Genomic DNA, 17913 nt, shown 5'->3' with positions numbered 1-17913 from the left:
TCACATAACTGATTTTGGGGATATTTCAACAGATATTTTTATGCATGTATAATCAAGTATGAACATGTATTGCTCTGTCCCCACCTTTAGCACAGATGGTGCATTCCACTTTTTAAGATGATCTTACTGCCCCTGCCCAGTGTCATTTTGGCTGCACCAAAGTGACTCCCATCTCTTTTTACCTCCATGTTCCCAAGTGCCTGAGGGGTGCCCAGTAAATTCTGGGTAGACTTTGCTTTCCCTGGTCATCTGGCTCAAGTGCCCCAAACCCACCATCCCTCACACCTGGGACTCCTGTTCTTTGCTTTTGCCCCCTTCAAACTATAGGCTGATTATTAAACCACCCTCTTGTTAATGGACATTTAGGTTGTTTCCAGTCTTTCCTGTTGTAAACAATAAAACAATGCCCTTTAATAAACTTCATTTTGCATATATGCATTTTCATATAGAAAAAATTCCATGAAGTGTAGTTGCTATATTGAAAGGTATATGTATTTCTAATTTCTTTCTTTCTTTTTTTTTTTTGAGACAGGGTTTTGTTCTGTTACCCATCATGGCCCGCTGCAGCCTTGTCCTCCCTAGGCTTAAGCAATCTTCCCATCTCAGTCTCCTGAGCAGCTGGGACTACAAACGTGCACCACCATGCCCAGCTGATTTTTTGTATTTTGTAGAGATGGGGTTTTCCTTTGTTGCTCAAGCTGTCTTGTACTCCTGGGCACAAGCAGTCCATTTACCTTGGTCTCCCAAAGTGCTGGGATTACAGGCGTGAGCCACCACACCCGGCCTATATTTCTAATTTCTGTAAGTGTTGCTAAACTATCTTCCATATGGGGTTATACTAACTTACATATCCATCAACAATGTACAAGAGCCCTTGGTTTTTCACAAATTTGCCGACAATAGTATGTTATCAAATTTTGGGGTTTCGTAAGTTGAATAGATGAAAAATAGTATCTATGTGTAGTATGAATTTGTATTTCTCTTAGAGTGAGGTGGAGCATCTTTCTACATGTGCCTATCCTTTGAACTAGTTATATCTTTTGCCCATTTTCTATTAGGTTGCTGTACTTTTTCTTATTGATTTCTAGGAGTTCTGTATATATTAGAGAGATCAGTCCTTTGTAGGTGATATGTATTGCAGATCTGTTGTCCCATTTTGTTATTAACCTTTTGAGTTGATTTATATTGATTCTCCCGTCTCAGCCTCCCAGGTAGCTGAGACCACAGGCACGGACTGCCATGCCCAATTAATTAAAAAAATTTTTTTTATAGAAATGGAGTCTCCCTGTGTTGTTCAGGCTAGTCTTAAACTCCTAGGCTCAGGTAATCCCCCTGCCTCAGACTCCCAAAGTGCTGGAATTACAGGTTATGAGCTGCCATGCCCAGCCTCACCTTACTAATTTTTATGTATTCAAGTTAATTGGTTCTTTGTTTTTTCATGGCTTCTGAAATTTGAATTAGGATTAGATAGGAGCAGATTGCGTTTGGTAGAGTTTCTTTGGTCAGTTATTTGAACTCTTGCTGCCTTATAATCCACTTTGATCTTTTTACCCCATTAGAATAGTTTTGTCTGAATTCTGCCAATGGTTTCTTTTTTCTTTTTCTTTTTCTTTTTTTTTTTTTTTGAGACGGAGTCTCGCTCTGTCGCCCGGGCTGGAGTGCAGTGGCGTGATCTCAGCTCACTGCAAGCTCCGCCCCCTGGGTTCACGCCATTCTCCTGCCTCAGCCTCCCGAGTAGCTGGGAATACAGGTGCCTGCCACTACGCCCGGCTAATTTTTCGTATATTTAGTAGAGATGGAGCTTCACCGTGTTAGCCAGGATGGCCTCGATCTCCTGACCTCATGATCCACCTGCCTTGGCCTCCCAAAGTGCTGGGATTATAGGCGTGAGCCACCGCGCCTGGCCCTGCCAATGGTTTCTAATTTAATTGTTGCAGAAATGAAATGATTTGTTTTCTTCATAGAAGACTTCTAAGTGGCAATTTGGGCCCCATCTCATTTGTTCATAACCAACAGCCTAACATAGTATGAATTGTATCACTTACAGTTGATCTTCCCATTGTATTTGATTAGATACAGGCATTCTAAAATGCAAATGTTTAAAAAATACAGATAGAACTTGAAATTGAACAAAATTAGATACAACTGAAGCTGAAAATGGACACTTGATTTTTAAAAATTGTAATAAAATGATCTAGATTGTATACACCATCTGTTACAAGTTGTATGTGAATAAGGATTTTGTGCCATGTTGGTTGTGAGTACTCTGGGTTTTAAACCAGTTTTTGCATCGAATATAACTTTAATTATGCTCAGTACACGTGGATGTGTTTTTTGGATATATCCACACACAGTGCACTTGCATGTGTATCTTCATCTTATTTATTGTTTGGTAAGGGACACATTGCTCAGCTTCCTGGATATCTTCCTAGTCTTAGAGGGGCCTCAGTGGTAGAGTTCTCATCAGAACCTAAGGGTGATGACCTCTGGCCTGTGACATGGCATCTGCCTGAACATGAGTGTGCCACAAGATTGTATCTAAGGTGGTCTCAATCTCTTTTCATCCTTCAGACTGCCTTGCTTGTCGTTTGCTGGCATCTGAGGACTTGTCCTGTGGAATGAGGCTAGAAAGAGGCGTCTCTGTATTTCCCCACTGTGCATCTACTTGTACCTCCAATCTTTCCCTTTACCACCCATACATGGACATATGCTTCCAGTTCTCTGGACATATGTTTTCTGTCTTCACCACTAGGGTATATACCTATGGGTGGAATTGCTGGGTCATGTGGTACCTCTATAATTAACTTTTGGAGGAACTGTCAAACAGTTTTCCAAAGTGGTTGTACCATTTTATATTTTACAGACCCGCCAGAAATGTATGAGGGTGCTTATTTCTCCGTATCCTCATCAACCCTTGTTATTGTCTGTTTTGGTTTTGTTTTTTAATTGTAGCTATCCTACTGGGTATGAAGTAGGATTTCATTGTTTTGATTTGCATTTCCCTCATGACTAATAACATTGAGCATCTTTTTATGTCCTTATTTTCCACTTGTGTATCTTCTTTGGCGAAATGCCTATTCAAGTCCATATGCATGTTTTAATTGGGTTGTTTGCCTTTTTATTGTGGAGTTGTAAGACTTTTTTACGTATTCTGGATACTACACCCTTGTCAGATACATTATTTGCAGATATTTTCTCCCATTTTATGGGTTGTCTTCACTTTCTTGATACTACTCTTTGAAGCATAAAAGTTTTAAATTTTGATGAAGTCAATATTTTTTTTTTTTGCTTTGGCTGCTTGTGGTGGTATATCTAAAACCCATTGCCTAACCCAAGATCACAAATTTTAACTCTTGCATTTAGGTTTTTGATCCATTTTGAGTTTAAAAAATTTATTATATGCTATGAAATAGTTGTCCAACTTCATTTTGAATTATTAGACCAGTTTCATTCTTTTGCATGTGAATGCTCACTTCTCATGGTACAATTACTTGAAAATACTATTCTTTTCCCATTGAATTGTCTTGGTACTCTTGTCTAAAATCAATTGATCATAAATATATGAGTTTGTTACTAGACTTTATTTTGAGATAGAGTCTCGCTCTGTTGCCAGGCTGGAGTGCAGTGACGCGATCTTGGCTCACTGCAACTTCTGCCTCCTGGGTTCAAGCGATTTCCTGCCTCAGCCTCCCGAGTAGCTGGAACTACAGGCACGCACCACCATACCTAGCTAACTTCTGTATTTTTAGTAGAAATATGGTTACCCCCTGTTGGCCAGGATAATATCGATCTCTTGACCTCATGATTTGCCTGCCTCGGCCTCCCAGAGTGCTGGGATTACAGGTGTGAGCCACCACGCCTGGCCTGTTACTAGACTTTTTTTTTTTTGAGACAGAGTCTTGCTCTGTCCCCCAGGCTGGAGTGCAGTGGCAGGATCTCCACTCACTGCAAGCTCCACCTCCTGGGTTCACACCATTCTGCCTCAGCCTCCCAAGTAGCTGGGACTACAGGCACCCGCCACCACACCCAGATAATTTTTTTTGTATTTTCAGTAGAGACGGGGTTTCACCATGTTAGCCAGGATGGTCTTGATCTTCTGACCTCGTGATCCGCCCACCTCGGCCTCCCAAAGTGCTGGGATTACAGGCGTGAGCCACTGTGCCTGGCTGTTTTTAGACTTTTAATTCTGTTCCATTGATCTGTATAGATGCCTGTCCTTATGCCAGTACCACACTGTTTTGATTACGGTAGCTTTATAGTAAGTTCTGAAGATTTTATTCCTTGTTTTTGTTCTGTTCCTTCATTATTGACTTGGCTTTTTTGACAGTTTGATTATGACATCTAGGTGAGGCTGGCTCCCTTTTAGTTTATTTTACTTGGAATTCATTGAGCTTCTTGGGTGTAATTTTTTTCATGTCAAATTTGGAAAGTTTTTAGCCATTATTCTTTCAAATATTCTTTCTTCTTTTCTCTTCTGTATGTTGGTATGCTTAATAGTGTCCCTCAGGTTCTGTGACTCTGTATTTTTCTTCACTGTTTTTTCCTCCTGTTTCTCAGTTTGGGTAATCTCAATTGACCTGTCTTCAAGTTTGCTTGTTCTTTCTTCTAAATGCTAAAAAGTGGTTTTGAGCCCCTTTCATGAACTCTTATCTTTTCCCCCTTTTACTTTTGAACTCCAGAATTTGTATTTGATTTTTAAAAAAATGGTAATAATAATTTCTATCTCACTATCAGTATCAATAGTGATACTGATATTTATTGATATTCTCTACTTAAAAGACTTTATTCCCATACTTTCCTTTAGTAATTTTTGCATAGTTTTCTTAGCTCTTTGAGCATATTTAAAATAGGTGATTTAGAGACTGTTTTCTGCTAAGTTCTTCATATGTGGGCTTCCTCAGGGACAGATTTTATTGATTGCTTTCTTTTTCCTATGTATGGGCCATAGTTTGTTGTTTCTTTGTCTAATTTTTTTTTTTTTTTTTTTTTGCTGTTATTGAAAAATGGATTTTTAAATAACACAATGGGGTGACTCAGGAAATCAGATGCTCCTTTCTTCCCATGGTTGCTATTGGTACGTGATATAGTTGTTCTTGTTTAATGACTTTTCTGAACTAAATCTGTAAAGTTTGTGTTCTTTATTGTGTCTGACCGGTGAAATCTCTACTTGGTGAACTTAGTGGCCAAGTAATTATTGGATGGTGATTTCCTTAAACCCCTGGGATCAGTAAACACCTGTTTTTGTCGAGGGGCTTCATCTACCTGTTGGAGCATACCTTCATTGCTTGGCCTAACAGTTAAAAACTGCCTTAGCCTTTATTTCCTGCTGATGTTGAGTCAAAGTCAGCCAGAGGTGAGAGCTTAAGGCCTTCTTAGGTTTTTCCTGAGTGTGCACTGAAGCTCTGTACATTCATGTGTCCTTCTAGATTCCTGGGAAAATGTCAAAGCTTTTCAAAGCCCCCATGGACATTTTATTTCCCACCTTTGCCTTTGGTTTGCCTCAGTTGTTATCTGCCACCTCAGGAGGCTGCAAAGTTAAAACACTTGCCTGTATTTTCAACAGACACTCCTGGGTTGGGAGGAAGGCTTTTCTGAGTTTAGCCAGAAACAGTAAGTCAGTCTTGCAAATGAGGTCTTACAGGGAACCATCAGACAGGTCAAATGATGACAGTTCTTTGAGAATGAAGCTTTGAAAGATCTCTAAGAACACTGTTTTCTCCAGCGATGGCTGCTACGCTGTACCAGGAATGCGGCCTGCTGAGAGCGTGGAGAGTGGGGATGGGTCTAGGCCAAATTAAAATATCACAGAGCTCACTGTTCTTACTGAGATGTGGTTGTTTTCCTTGAATTAATGCTCCCTGGGTTCCTGCAAACCTTTGGTTAGTTTCCAAAATCCATAAGAAGTTGATACTGACAATTTTTGCCAACTTTTTGGTTGCTTTTATGGAGGAGAGCTTTTTGGAGGCCTGTAGTAACCACCATTTTCACTGACATCCTTTGGATCAGGAATCTCTTAAATCTTTTTTGTTTTCCTGAGGGTTCTTGCTGCCCTTCTTTTTTATCTTGTTATCAAAAATAGTATACTTTCATCATAACCTCAGAATTACCCAGATTCATTAATACTGAGTATTGTCTAGAAATCTCTTTCTGCCTGAACTCCACTCTAGACTGGTTATTTCCTGTTCTGCTGTATAGCTACACTCCTGGTATTTTCTTCCTGCGTTTATAGATGAAATGCACTGTTTTTGGACTTGAGTTGGATATTCCTCTTTTTCAGTTTTCATCCTCATTTTGTTTTTCTCAAAGTGATATATAATGTAGAATTGTTGTATATCTTAAAATGCATTTATTTTAACTTTTCACTTATTTCTCAGTTTGGGTGTATGTAGAATTCTAGCTTAAAAATAATTTTCCCTTGTTAGGATTGAAAGGGATATCTTCTTACACTCTGTGTAATTGATTCTGGAAGTCTATTCCATCTCTTTGTGAGTAAGCTTTTTCTCCTCCTTGGAACTTTCAGGACCTTTTTAAAAACACCCAGTGTCATAAAATTTCATGAGTCTTTCATTCATTCTGCTTAGCTCTTGGTGGGACTTTTCAATCTGGAGGCATATTTTCCTCTGGCTCTGGAAAATTATCTTATTACTGTCATAATTTCTGGAATGCCAAATTGATTGCCTGAATAGATCTGTGTTTCTACCTTGATTTCTTTGACTTTATCTTCCAGCCTCTTTATTGAAGTTTAATTTTAGCTACTGTATTTTAAATTCTTGTGTTCTTTCTTTTTGGCCTAATTGTTCTATTTTCATATTTTATTCTGGTTATATGGATATAGTGTCTTCTCAGATCTCTGTGAAGACATAAAATAGAAATATTTTTGGATATCTTTTTTCCAAATTAGCTCTGTATTTTTTTTTTAACTTGTTTTCATCTGCCTGTTTTTTCTCACAAGATGCAGTCTTCAGTTCTCTAGTTTTTTTTTTTTTTTGAGACAGAATTTCACTCCTGTTGCTCAGGCTGTAGTGCAATGGTGCAGTCTCGGCTCACCGCAACCTCTGCCTCCCAGGTTCAAGCGATTTTCCTGCCTCAGCCTCCGGAGTAGCTGGGGTTACAGGCATACAACACCACGCCTGGCTAATTTTGTATTTTTAGTAGAGACGGGGTTTCTCCATGTTGGTCAGGCTGGTCTCGAACTCCCAACCTTAGGTGATCTGCCCGCCTCGGCCTCCTAAAGTGCTGGGATTACAGGTGTGAGCCACCATGCCCGGTCTTTTTTTTTTTTTTTTTCAATACAAAAATATTTTTCTCCCATTCTCTTGAGTGTGGGACCGTATTGATGGGTTTGTCTACTGTGTGTCTGAAACCTGCTCGTCCCACCACCACCGACAGTTGAGTGGATTGACCAGTCAGCTTTGCTTTATAGGACATAGGGTCTTGGCCATCCTAATGCTTGAGTGAGTAGGACTTCACTTGATACACAGGCATCCACACTAGGTCCTCAGACTGCTGGTCAGTGTCTTTGGAGCAAGGTCCTCCATTCTTCTGTAGCAAACAGAGGGATTCCTGTCCCTTTCAGTGGGGCGTCCAGGGCCATAGCAGTTCCCACATGTGCCCCTGGCCTTGCTCCTGCCTGCATACCTGCCAACTCCCAACTGGAGCCTATGTAGCTGTGGCTTCTGGATGTCTCCTACCATATAGGATTTGTCTCCTGTGCCCCTCCTCCTTTTGTCTTCTGCAGATTTGTTGACATCTCATCTGTTCCAGGCCTCCCTCTTCCCCCATTGTCACTGTCTGGGGTCTTTCTCTTCATGCCTATTATGCCTGCAGTTCACAAGAGGTCAGAGAGATGGCTGTCTGTTCCCAGTGTGACATCTTCACCTGGGACCTCTGGAAGCATTTCTTGTCTGGTTTTCTCCCTTGATGATTTGGTTCATTCCCCTGGGTAGGCAGTGTGAGAAGCTTCCCCAAATTTGGAAATTATTATGTTATATAGAGCTGGGTGGGAGAATTATATTTGTTAAGTGAGCTTGTTCTTGTGAAGGCAGGACTGAGGAGCCTTGGGCCCTCTGTGTCGTGTTTCCATTGCACACAAGTTCATGGTTAGACATGATTTGGCCCAACATGTGTCTGGATCATTTCAGGAGTAAGTGGATCTGTTGTTCCATTTGCTCCCGTTCCTCGTGGTGTTAGAAGGTAGGGAGTGAAGCTCAGTTGCCTATTGTTCAATAGGACTAGCCAAGTAAATACCCTTTTCCGTGGTAAATTTCCCAGTGAAAGGTCATGCAAGTGGAACTGCGATCTCATGAGAGGATGCTTCCTTGGAGTCTGCATGTGAACCTGGCAGAGCCGCCTGTGGTTAGCAGAATATCTTCGCTGTGTCCCCCAGTGGGCAGCCTTCTGCCACCTTCTCCCCTCACTGCATGGCTCAGGAACTATCTTTCATTTAGTAACTATCTGATGGGCTGGATGTGGTGGCTCACATGTGTCATCCCAGCAGTTTGGGAGGCTGAGGCAGTAGGATCACTTGGGGCCAGGAGTTCGAGACCAGCCTGGGCAACAGCAAGACCCCTGTCTCTACAAAAAATAAAAATAAAATTAGCCAGGCATGGTGGCACATGCCTGTAGTCCCAGTTACTCGGGAGGCTGAGGTGGAGGGATTGCTTCAGCCCAGGAGTTTGATGCAGCAGTGAGCTGGGATCATGCCACTGCACTCCAGCCTGGGCAATGCAGTGAGGCCGTGTCTCTTAAAGAAAAAGAGAAAAACTGACAGCGGTGACTCCTGCACATCATTTCTCCCATTTCCATTTTTTATTTACGAATATTTAAACTACAGTTAGGTTATGGTATTGTATTTCATTGGAAATACTAAACTCCAGTTTGGAAAATCTATCAGTTTGGGTTGTCTTTTTTTCTAATCATTTTATAAGCGTTTAATGAGCCATCTACCAAATGACATGGAGAGTAACTTCCAAATTATTTTTATTCCACATACGTATTAGAAAAAAGTTTTAAGTACTTGATCCCAGTGTCTTCTTAACGCATACATTATACAGATACAAAATGTAAATGGAAGTTGTTTTATTTCCTCTTCTAATTACTGACCTGTGAACCTCCTGGGGTATGCATACCCTGCTTTGGAGACTGCTGGCTGGAATACATGATATGAAGTAAAAGGAACCCTACTCCCAGCAGCTGCCAGTCCAGTTCCGGAGACAGACAAGTGGTGGGGCAGGGATAGGTGTTCCTAGGGCAGTGGGGAAGGCCATGGGGCCAGTCTCTGCCTAGGACAGGCTCAGAGGGAGGAGGGTGAGCTGAGGCTTTTAGAGGCTTGGTTTTGTAAAGAATCAAGATAAAATGCAAAACCATGTGCGAGTGTTGGTGGTATAATGGTGAGCATAGCTGCCTTCCAAAACCAAAGGAGTTGGTCTCATACTCTTGGATGAAGACCAGGCTGTAGTCAACCAGGCAGTGCAGTGGCTCATGGAAGGAAGAGGCGGTGCTTGTCTCTTGTACAGCAGTCCTGGGGTGAGCAATTCAGGGTGTGCAGCCCCCTCGGCTTTCTTGGTTGCTGTGGTCCAGGGCTGGGCTCCTGCGTCTCCCAGGTAGCCACAAGGGGAGGCAAGGAAGAAATACCACTTGTCTCCTCTGCTCACTTTTTGCTGTGACAATTGGTCTCCGTTAACTGGAGAAGGGAGAAGAAGATTGGGTCACAGCAGCTTCCACCACAGCATTTTACGTTACCAGTTATGCTGAGAAAGATTTTCTGGTGGATTTACCTAAATGAGCTGACATCTTCAGGTTGCTCTAGGTGTAAATTAGGCTGGTATGGTTTTTTTCACTGAGAAGCCTGGTGAGCCTGATGACAGCACTGTAGTGTGCAGTCAGGTACCTTGGAAACCGTCACCACTCCCACTGTACAGCACACCAGTGGTCACCCTGATAGGAGAGATGATTTTCTTCTGCTGTGTCCCCAGGTCTCAGTGGCCCTTAGCAGCAGCTCCATTCGTGTGGCCATGCTGGAGGAAAATGGGGAGCGCGTCCTCATGGAAGGGAAGCTCACCCACAAGATCAACACTGAGAGTTCTCTCTGGAGTCTCGAGCCCGGGAAGTGCGTTTTGGTAAGTTTGGGCACCTGTGTGTAGGGCTCCCAGGTGGACTTCAAACCTGCATTGATGCCCCTTTTGACCAACAAGCCTATTTACACTTAGGCAGTGAGGTTGTTAATTTCAGCTGCTGGGGCAGATGGGTTTTCCTGAGCATTTTCCACACTGCTCAGAGATCGCCTCTGTAGGCACTTGAGCTTTGGCCCTTTGAGGTCTTGGTCATTCCCAAGAGCTCCACTGTTCTTACATCTAAGGCAAAAACAAGTAAATTGAAAATGAAAAGGTAGGTTGAATTTTTACAGATGCTACTCTGGAGGGTACAGAGTTAATAAATTCAGAGAATCAGGCTCATTGACCAACTGGCTCTCCTTAACCAGCTGCTGGTTAGGCATAGCTAAGAGTTCAGGACAGTGAGATTAAGGCGTGAATCCAAATGAACAGCTCACGTTATCAGTTAGCAGACTCGCTCACAAATTGGGCTGCACACCTGGGCCAGATCTGTTGGTGGCTCAGCTCCTTCTCCCCTGTGAAAGCTTTGAACCTTGTCAGTGGTGGCTCTGTGCTGGTGCCCAAGTGGAGGTCACCTACAGATAAATTGAGGCACAACATGTTCTGAACTAACTTGTTTCCTTTTTTTCTCCTACTGGGGTGTTTACAGGGCATGGTAAAAGGAATAAAGGTGAAAAGAAAAATACAATGTCTGGACAAAAGTCTTTAGAATTTTATACAGATATATTCTTCATATGTGCAAAGTATGCAATAAAGGTATCTGTTTTGGTTTTTATAAGACATGCTTGGCAGGCTTCTGCCTGGGCTTCCCTGGCCAGTGCTGACTGGCAGGGAGAAACTATCTCTTGGGCTCACAGTGACTCTGTCCTGGCTGTCCTTATGCTCGGAGGGACATGCGGGCCAGGTACTGAAAGGAGTGTATTCTGTCATTGCTGCAGAAACCTGGACCAACCTTGACTCTGGTCTTGATATCAAACCTGGACAATGGAGCTCACTCTGGCTACACAGAGGTGGGGCCAACCTGGGCACAGACAACATGCTCCTTGGTGCTTCCGTGGCCTCAACTGCTCACTCTCCTAGTGAGTGTTTCATCCTAAGCAGGGCCTCCTATTTAGGCCCTACGTGAGGCCCTATGTGTGATGTGTAGAGTTTCCAGCAATGGGGCTTGGACTGGCCCATCCCAGTTCTGACTCTCCTGGCCACCCAGGGCCTACCTCTGCTGATGGCCAGTGGTAGATGGCAGTGGTTCTTTTTCTAAATCTCACCCTGTGTGCTCCCCTGCCCATGGCATTCAGCAGCCAAAGACCAGAGAAGTGCTCTTCTCCTGCCTGCAAGTACTGTGAAGATCACCCCATCACCCAGCAGTTCAGTTCCTCATCCTCTGACCCCAGACATATAAAGCCTGTGCATTATTACACAGCCTGGAGCCTTTTCCCAAGCTATGGGCTCCTGTGACTACTACCAGTTCCTTTCCTTTATGTCATACTTGACTTTGCAGATGCCATTACGGCCTCTCCCTCACTTGAGCTTCATGTGGTTGTGGAGGTATGAGAGCATGAGTGATGCACTAGTAGTACTGGGGCCGGCTAGCTTGCCCTCTGAAGGTGCAGCCCTGGCCGCCTGTATTGCACTAGTGAGCCCGTGATCCTGGGGTTGCCATCTCCATGGACTGAGAGGTCGTGATAGCCCTGCCTTAAAACACTGGCCTTGACTCTCCTGCCTTCCGTTGGGTGAACTCAGTGCAGAGCATGGAGCAGGTCACGATGCTCTCAAGTTGGTTCCCTCTGAGCGAGGAGCTCTTGGTGAGCCTTCCCCATGTGGTCCGGTTGCACTTTTTAGATACTTCATGCAGAAGCCCAAAGCCTTAGTCACTGGTCTCTGAGCCCATAGCCACCGTATTTGGAATCTGTTGGGATTACAATCAGGGTACCAATGATTCCTTTTACTTTACACTATTTGCATAAATATGTGATTATTAATACATAGCTCAACTCTTAAGGGTTTTGTTGACAGAAGTAACTCTAACTTCTTCGTGGATATTTCAAAGCCATGTTTCTTTTTTGTGTGCGTTTTGTACACTTGTATGTATAATACAAGTGGAATAGGGATGTGACTAGTGGCCAAAACATTAACTTCTTTTAATAATGGCTGCCATTCAATGAACACAGTCTTTGGGCCAGGCTCTTTGTGAGGTGCCTTACAATCTGTTTAATTCTCTGCAAACTTATTTTACAAATTGGGACATTGAGGCTATGAGAAGGTAAGTAGCTTGTGAAGCGGGTAGAGCTAGACCTCAGACCCATGCCTGCCTTGTCCCAGAAGGCTTTTTCCAGTGCTGTGAGAAACGGGAGTCTCTGGAGAAGGCTCAGACCTGTCAGGGCTGGGAAGCATTGCTCCGTTTCAGCTGAAAGGCTCTGTGGAGCAGAACATGAGGAGGGAGGAGTGTGGGTCCCCATTGTGGGTTTCAGAGTCTTCCCTGTGTTAGGTAAATGTGTGAGATGCAGCCACCAGGCAGGAGGTTGGGGGAGCTGTGCCTTAAGAGGATAGCTGGATGTTCAACTTTCATGCCAGGGCCCCCGGGGCCATAGCACAATCCCGGCAGGCCTGTCTCCACCTGTGTGTTCTGCTTGAGTCCAGACTTCATTTGTGCCCTGGCTGCCTTTAGTTTTTGTAGTTAGCTTTCATGAAACACCTGCTACTCAAAGAGCTTATAGAAATTCAGCAGAACCATTGCAGACTGAGGGGCACCTGTCACTGCCCGTGAACACGGCTCCTAAATATTCTCTGCTAAAAATCCCTCTACAATTGAAACACTGCATGAGTTCTTTCCCATGGTTCCTTGAAGTGCCTTTATTATCGATAGATGGCATTGCGTTCCTAATGCACCTTCACCTGTGAGAAATCAAGTACCTGAATAAAGAGGAGTTATGGAGAGCATTTAAACTCTTCCCATAGTGCTCCCGTGCAGGGCTCTGCCTTCCTCCACCTCTTTCTGGACCACGTAGCCTCTACTGCAGTAAACACAGAGTATATCACAGAAACTTTGCTGTTTACAGGAGCTAAGGCTTTGTTGTCTTCTTGATATAATTATTTATTTATATGTGACCTTTTAGGCCCACATTGTTTCCTCTGATTACATATCTGAGATAATATTGTGAATTAATGAGCCGATTGCTTTGATTCACGAAGATCCTGTTTGCCTCCCGCTTGCTGCATCACGTCTGCTGTGTGGAGCTTGGCACACTGCTTTGAGCGTGTGGATGCAGAGAGGGACTGCAAGTGAATCAGAGGGGCTGGCTTTGGGTTGCAGCTCCCTGTCAAGCAGCTGCCAGGTTTTGGGTCATCTCTTTAGCCTTGCTGTACTTCCATTTCTCACCCTTCAAACAAGGTTGAGCACTGTAGTCTCGTTGATCTCCAATGTTTGTTGGTTTCTTATCATTAAGTACCCAACCCTGTGCAGGCACTGCGAATGGCTAAAGAAAGTGAGTTGAGGGCTTTGCTCTAAAGGGTTGGAGATATCCTGTGAATGTGGCCTTATTTGGGAAAAGGGTCTTTGTAGATATGATTAAGTTAAGGCTCTCTCAAGATGGAATCACCCTGGATTATCCAGTGACTCCTGTCTTTATAAGAAACAGGAGAAGACAGAGATAGACACAGAGAAGGCCATGAGAAGATAGGGCAGAGACGAATGATATAACCACCAAGCCCAGGAACACCTGGAGCCACCAGAAGCTGGAAATGGCAGGAAGGATCCTCCCCTAGAGTCTCTGCAGGAGCATGGCCCTACTGACACCTTGATTTCAGAGTTCTGGCCCGTGGGGCTGGGAGATAATAAATTTGTATTGCCTTGAGTCGCCTGGTCTGTTGTTCCCTGTTAGGGCAGCCCCAGACACCAGTGCAGGTCTCCCATCACAGCACTGCTGTGAGGCTGCATGAGATGAGAAGGATGCAAAGGGATGGCGTCCGGAGCTGCGCTGCTGCCACCACCCTCAGCTCCTTGGTTAGAGATTCTGACCTTCTGACCTCCCGGCAGCCCAGTGCAGACATGGCCTTCGCTTCCCAGCTGCCTTCCACATAACCTGCTCCTCTCTGTGCCGTGGATCCCACATCAGCCAGCCAGGGCAGGCAGGGGTGGCTGCTAAAACCGTATGACAGTTCTTGCCTCCCTCCTTCCCTCCCACACTTCAGAATGTTAAATGAGACTTCTTGACTCAGGCAAGCTCCTTTCTTGGTTACGAAGATGTAAAATCAGCCGTGGCAACGGCACCAGCTCTTTTTTCCGATAGCTCGTTCAGTCCCCAAAGCTAGGCAGTTGGCATGCGCACCGTCCTTCTTTCTTCCTGCAGTCGGGGGAGCTGACAGGCTGTCCTCCATGCTGCCGTGGGTGGCTGCTCTGCTGCGGGGGCTCTTGGACATGGCTATGCTTGAGATGGTCGTTGTAGCTGTATGTGAGGTGAATGCCGTTCCATATACACTTCTTCATGTATTGACGTGGTGCACACACAAGTCATTTAAAATCACTGAAATTGCTCTGGAGTATTCTTTGAGGAGTTAGACCTTGAAGCTCAGGCTTTAAAACTCATCGTAATATATTTGTTTATGATTTTTGAACCCTGTGAGTGTTTTTGTGCAAGCTGTATCCACCTCCTCCCCCCAATTTAGATTATTTCTCAAAAGTGGAATTCTAGTGTAATTGCAGCCTCTGAGCTGTTTGGTTCTTTCTGGTGGATGAGTTGTTTCTGGAGTGTCGCCGATGACATTAGCCCTATATCCCCACATCCCCACCAACAATGGGCTTTTCATCTTCGCTTATCTTTGCTAATTTACCCAGATACTTCCAGTGTCACTTCTTAGAACAATTGTGAGGATAAAACGAAGATGGGTGGTTTATTGTCTACTTGTCCTCATTGGCGAGCCACTTTCCTGAGTCCCCACAACTTTCCTGGCTCATTGAGGCCATCCCATGGATTACTTAACATACTTCTTCATAAACTCAGAGTGGGAACTACAGATTAAATTACCTTAGCATTTTGGCAAGAGCCCAGAGCCTGGAAATTAGTATGTGAATGTAATGTGAGCCCTTAAGCCTTCAGTGCAAGTGATGTCTCTAGGGAGAGCCCTCAGCATTTTTCAGGGGAAATCAGAATCCTTCATCAGTTCCAGTAGGGAAGAGCTGAAGCTTACAGATTTAACAGAAGGCGGTAGCCCAAGGAAACCTGTTCCAGTGTGAGTGGAAGGAATGTGCTGAGCAGAGCCGGCTAATGGTGCCTCTTGGTGGCACCATGGACAGGGTGCTGGGCACCCTCGTTTCATGGGGTTGGAGGAGAGGAAGGGAACGCAGCTCGGCATTGCTTTGTCGGCCCCATCCCTGGAATACATGGGCCTTCCAGCCACACTCAGACCACAGCTGGGTCCTATCTGGCCTATACAGTGTCTTAATTTTGTTTCTAATTTTCAAGCTTAAAAAAATATTTGACAGCATTGAAAATCAGGAGATTGCTCATAACAGTGCTGACTTGTGGTGTGTCCTGAGAAGCCGGATCTGCTCCATTGTGGCCCAGATTCCCCCAGCAGCAGGTGCTGAGCAGGTGCCCTGGACCTCTGCCACGCTGTCGTCTCACCCCGTTATCTGCCCTCGTTCCGAGGTGCCTTCCCGGAAGGAACGTCCCACAACATTCCCATAAGTCTCATTGGCCCAGTCTCGATCACGCGGGCAGCTGTGAGGAGTAAAGTCGTCCTCGCTGGGCACATTGCTTCCCTGAATAGAAATGAGGTTCCGTTACTAAGGAAGGAAAGGGATATAAATGCTGGTGAGTCATCAGCGCAGATTGGGGGATGCTGAGGTAAGTTTATTCATGTTGAGGTGGAAGTTTCTGTGAGGACATTTTGGGAACACTGTTCAGCCTGCAGTCTGGGGTCCCTCAGAAATGGACTGATTAGAGGTCTGGGACTGGCTAGATAAAAGAGGAACCTGGAGTGTTTTGTTATGCTGGAAAATGAGAATGTGCCAGGGAAATGATTGAGCACCATCAAAGTCAAGCAACCTCCACCAACCTTGTCTGGGATCGTTTCACACCAACATAATTAAGCATGGTAATGAGTTATAAGCCATTGAGAGACCAGAGAGGCCAGGAATCCAGGGGTCAGTACTGACAGCAATAGATAGATAATTTCATTGCAGAAGAGAAGGTGCTTGCTTCAATAAGATGCATAAGCCATCAGTCAGTGTGGAGGGACTAGGGCAAGAAAGTCAGCATTTCCCAGCCTTCGTGGGACAGATGGGACTGGCAGATGCTACGCGGGGCAGGGTGGAGCAGGGATGCAGGGGTTCTGGAGAGGAGAGTTTGCAAGTCAATAACTACAGTGGAGAAGTCAGACCTCCCTTTGGCCAGGTAACCTGAGTGAACACGCCACCCACTGAGGGCTGTGGATGTTGTGTGCCTGCAGGTGGAACACATGTGTGTCCAGCTGGGTGTGCACACATGAGTTAATCAGGAGATGTCAGGGGAGGAAAAAGGCTGTGGAAATGTCCCAGATTAAAGAGGACAGGACCCCCAAGATGCAGGAGGGACTCTGGACTGGACCCTGTTCCTTAAATCATCATAAGTTATTTCCTTGTCCTTAGGAAATAACTCAGGACAAAGGGCCAAGATGAATGCAACCTATTCTTAAATGATTCAGAGAAAATATTATGTTATTATATATTATACATATAGAGTGAGAGAGCTGTGTACAGACACACAGCTGCTAAATAGTTGTATGGGTGTCTTTGTACTTATTCTAGTAACTTTAAGCTTAAAATTCTTTACAAATGTTAAAAAAAATGAGAAGGCTAATAAGCACATGAGAAGCTCAACGTCATGAGTCATTAAGGGGAATGCAAGGCAAAACCATGATGAGATGCCCCTAGACACCTCTCAGAAGAGCTGCTAAGAAGGCAGACAGCACCAAGCGCTAAATGAGACAGGGCACCTGGTGCTCTTCTGTGCTACTGGTAGGGGTGCGGCGGAGTGGTCAGTCTGGACAGTAGCTGACATCACGTGACCCAACACACGCATTCCTGGCTACTTACCAAGGAGAATAGAAAGCAGGCAGATCTCTACAGCAGCTCTCTACCTGATTGCAAAACAGTGGAAATGCCCACATGTCCACAAACAAGTGTGTGGTCTGCCTGTGCCATGAAGCACAGTGTGGCTGAGCGTCAGAGTCCCCACACTCAAAGGAGGCAGCAGATACAGGGCTGCACACTGTGTGATTCCACACATGTGACATTCTGGACACGGAAATGCTGGATGGCAAAATGAGCATCGGGCTGAGAAGACTGCTGAGAAGGGGAACGGGGCTGCTGGGATGTGGGTTGATTGTAGCAGTAGCTCATGGAGATGTGACCTCAAAAGAGTGATTTTTACTATGTGCATACTATACCTCCACAAACTTGACTTTAAAAAAATAAAATATTCACAGAAAAAAACAAAAACAAATGTAAAACCATCAGACTACTTTATCAGAGGTGTTATTTTTAGATAGAAGTCTTTGAACTCCATCCTAGGAACATTGTACCCATGTCCTCCTAGAACTGCATCTTGCACTGGGTGTCGGAAGACAGCCCTGCAAGACCTGTATGCTCTGTACCATTCAGTGGTTTTTAAGGTTAACTACCAGAAGTCATATCTGAGGCCTCCCAGAAGCATTACTCTAAGGAAAGTAGTTAAATGTGGACAGTGACAGCAGAAACATTTACACATTAAACCAGTTTATAGAACATGAGAATGTTCAGAGCATAAAGAAGCTTGTCAGCTCA

The 17913-nt window shown here is 44.4% G+C and overlaps 1 protein-coding gene across 2 annotated transcripts in view; it reads left to right on the top strand.

Annotated features, from left to right (window-relative positions):
- Positions 1-17913, top strand: part of NUDCD3 (NudC domain containing 3) — a 102267-nt gene that overhangs the window by 71498 nt on the left and 12856 nt on the right. For both annotated transcript variants that reach the window (XM_004045378.4, XM_055347760.2), the window contains exon 4: positions 9975-10118. In XM_004045378.4, the coding sequence (XP_004045426.1) occupies positions 9975-10118 (144 nt within the window). The remainder of the gene's footprint in view (positions 1-9974; positions 10119-17913) is intronic.

The sequence above is a fragment of the Gorilla gorilla genome, chromosome 6 (assembly GCF_029281585.2).
Source record: "Gorilla gorilla gorilla isolate KB3781 chromosome 6, NHGRI_mGorGor1-v2.1_pri, whole genome shotgun sequence".
Lineage (NCBI taxonomy): Eukaryota > Metazoa > Chordata > Mammalia > Primates > Hominidae > Gorilla > Gorilla gorilla.
Note: the sequence above shows the minus strand (reverse complement) of the source record. Positions and strands in the feature narration are given on the sequence as shown.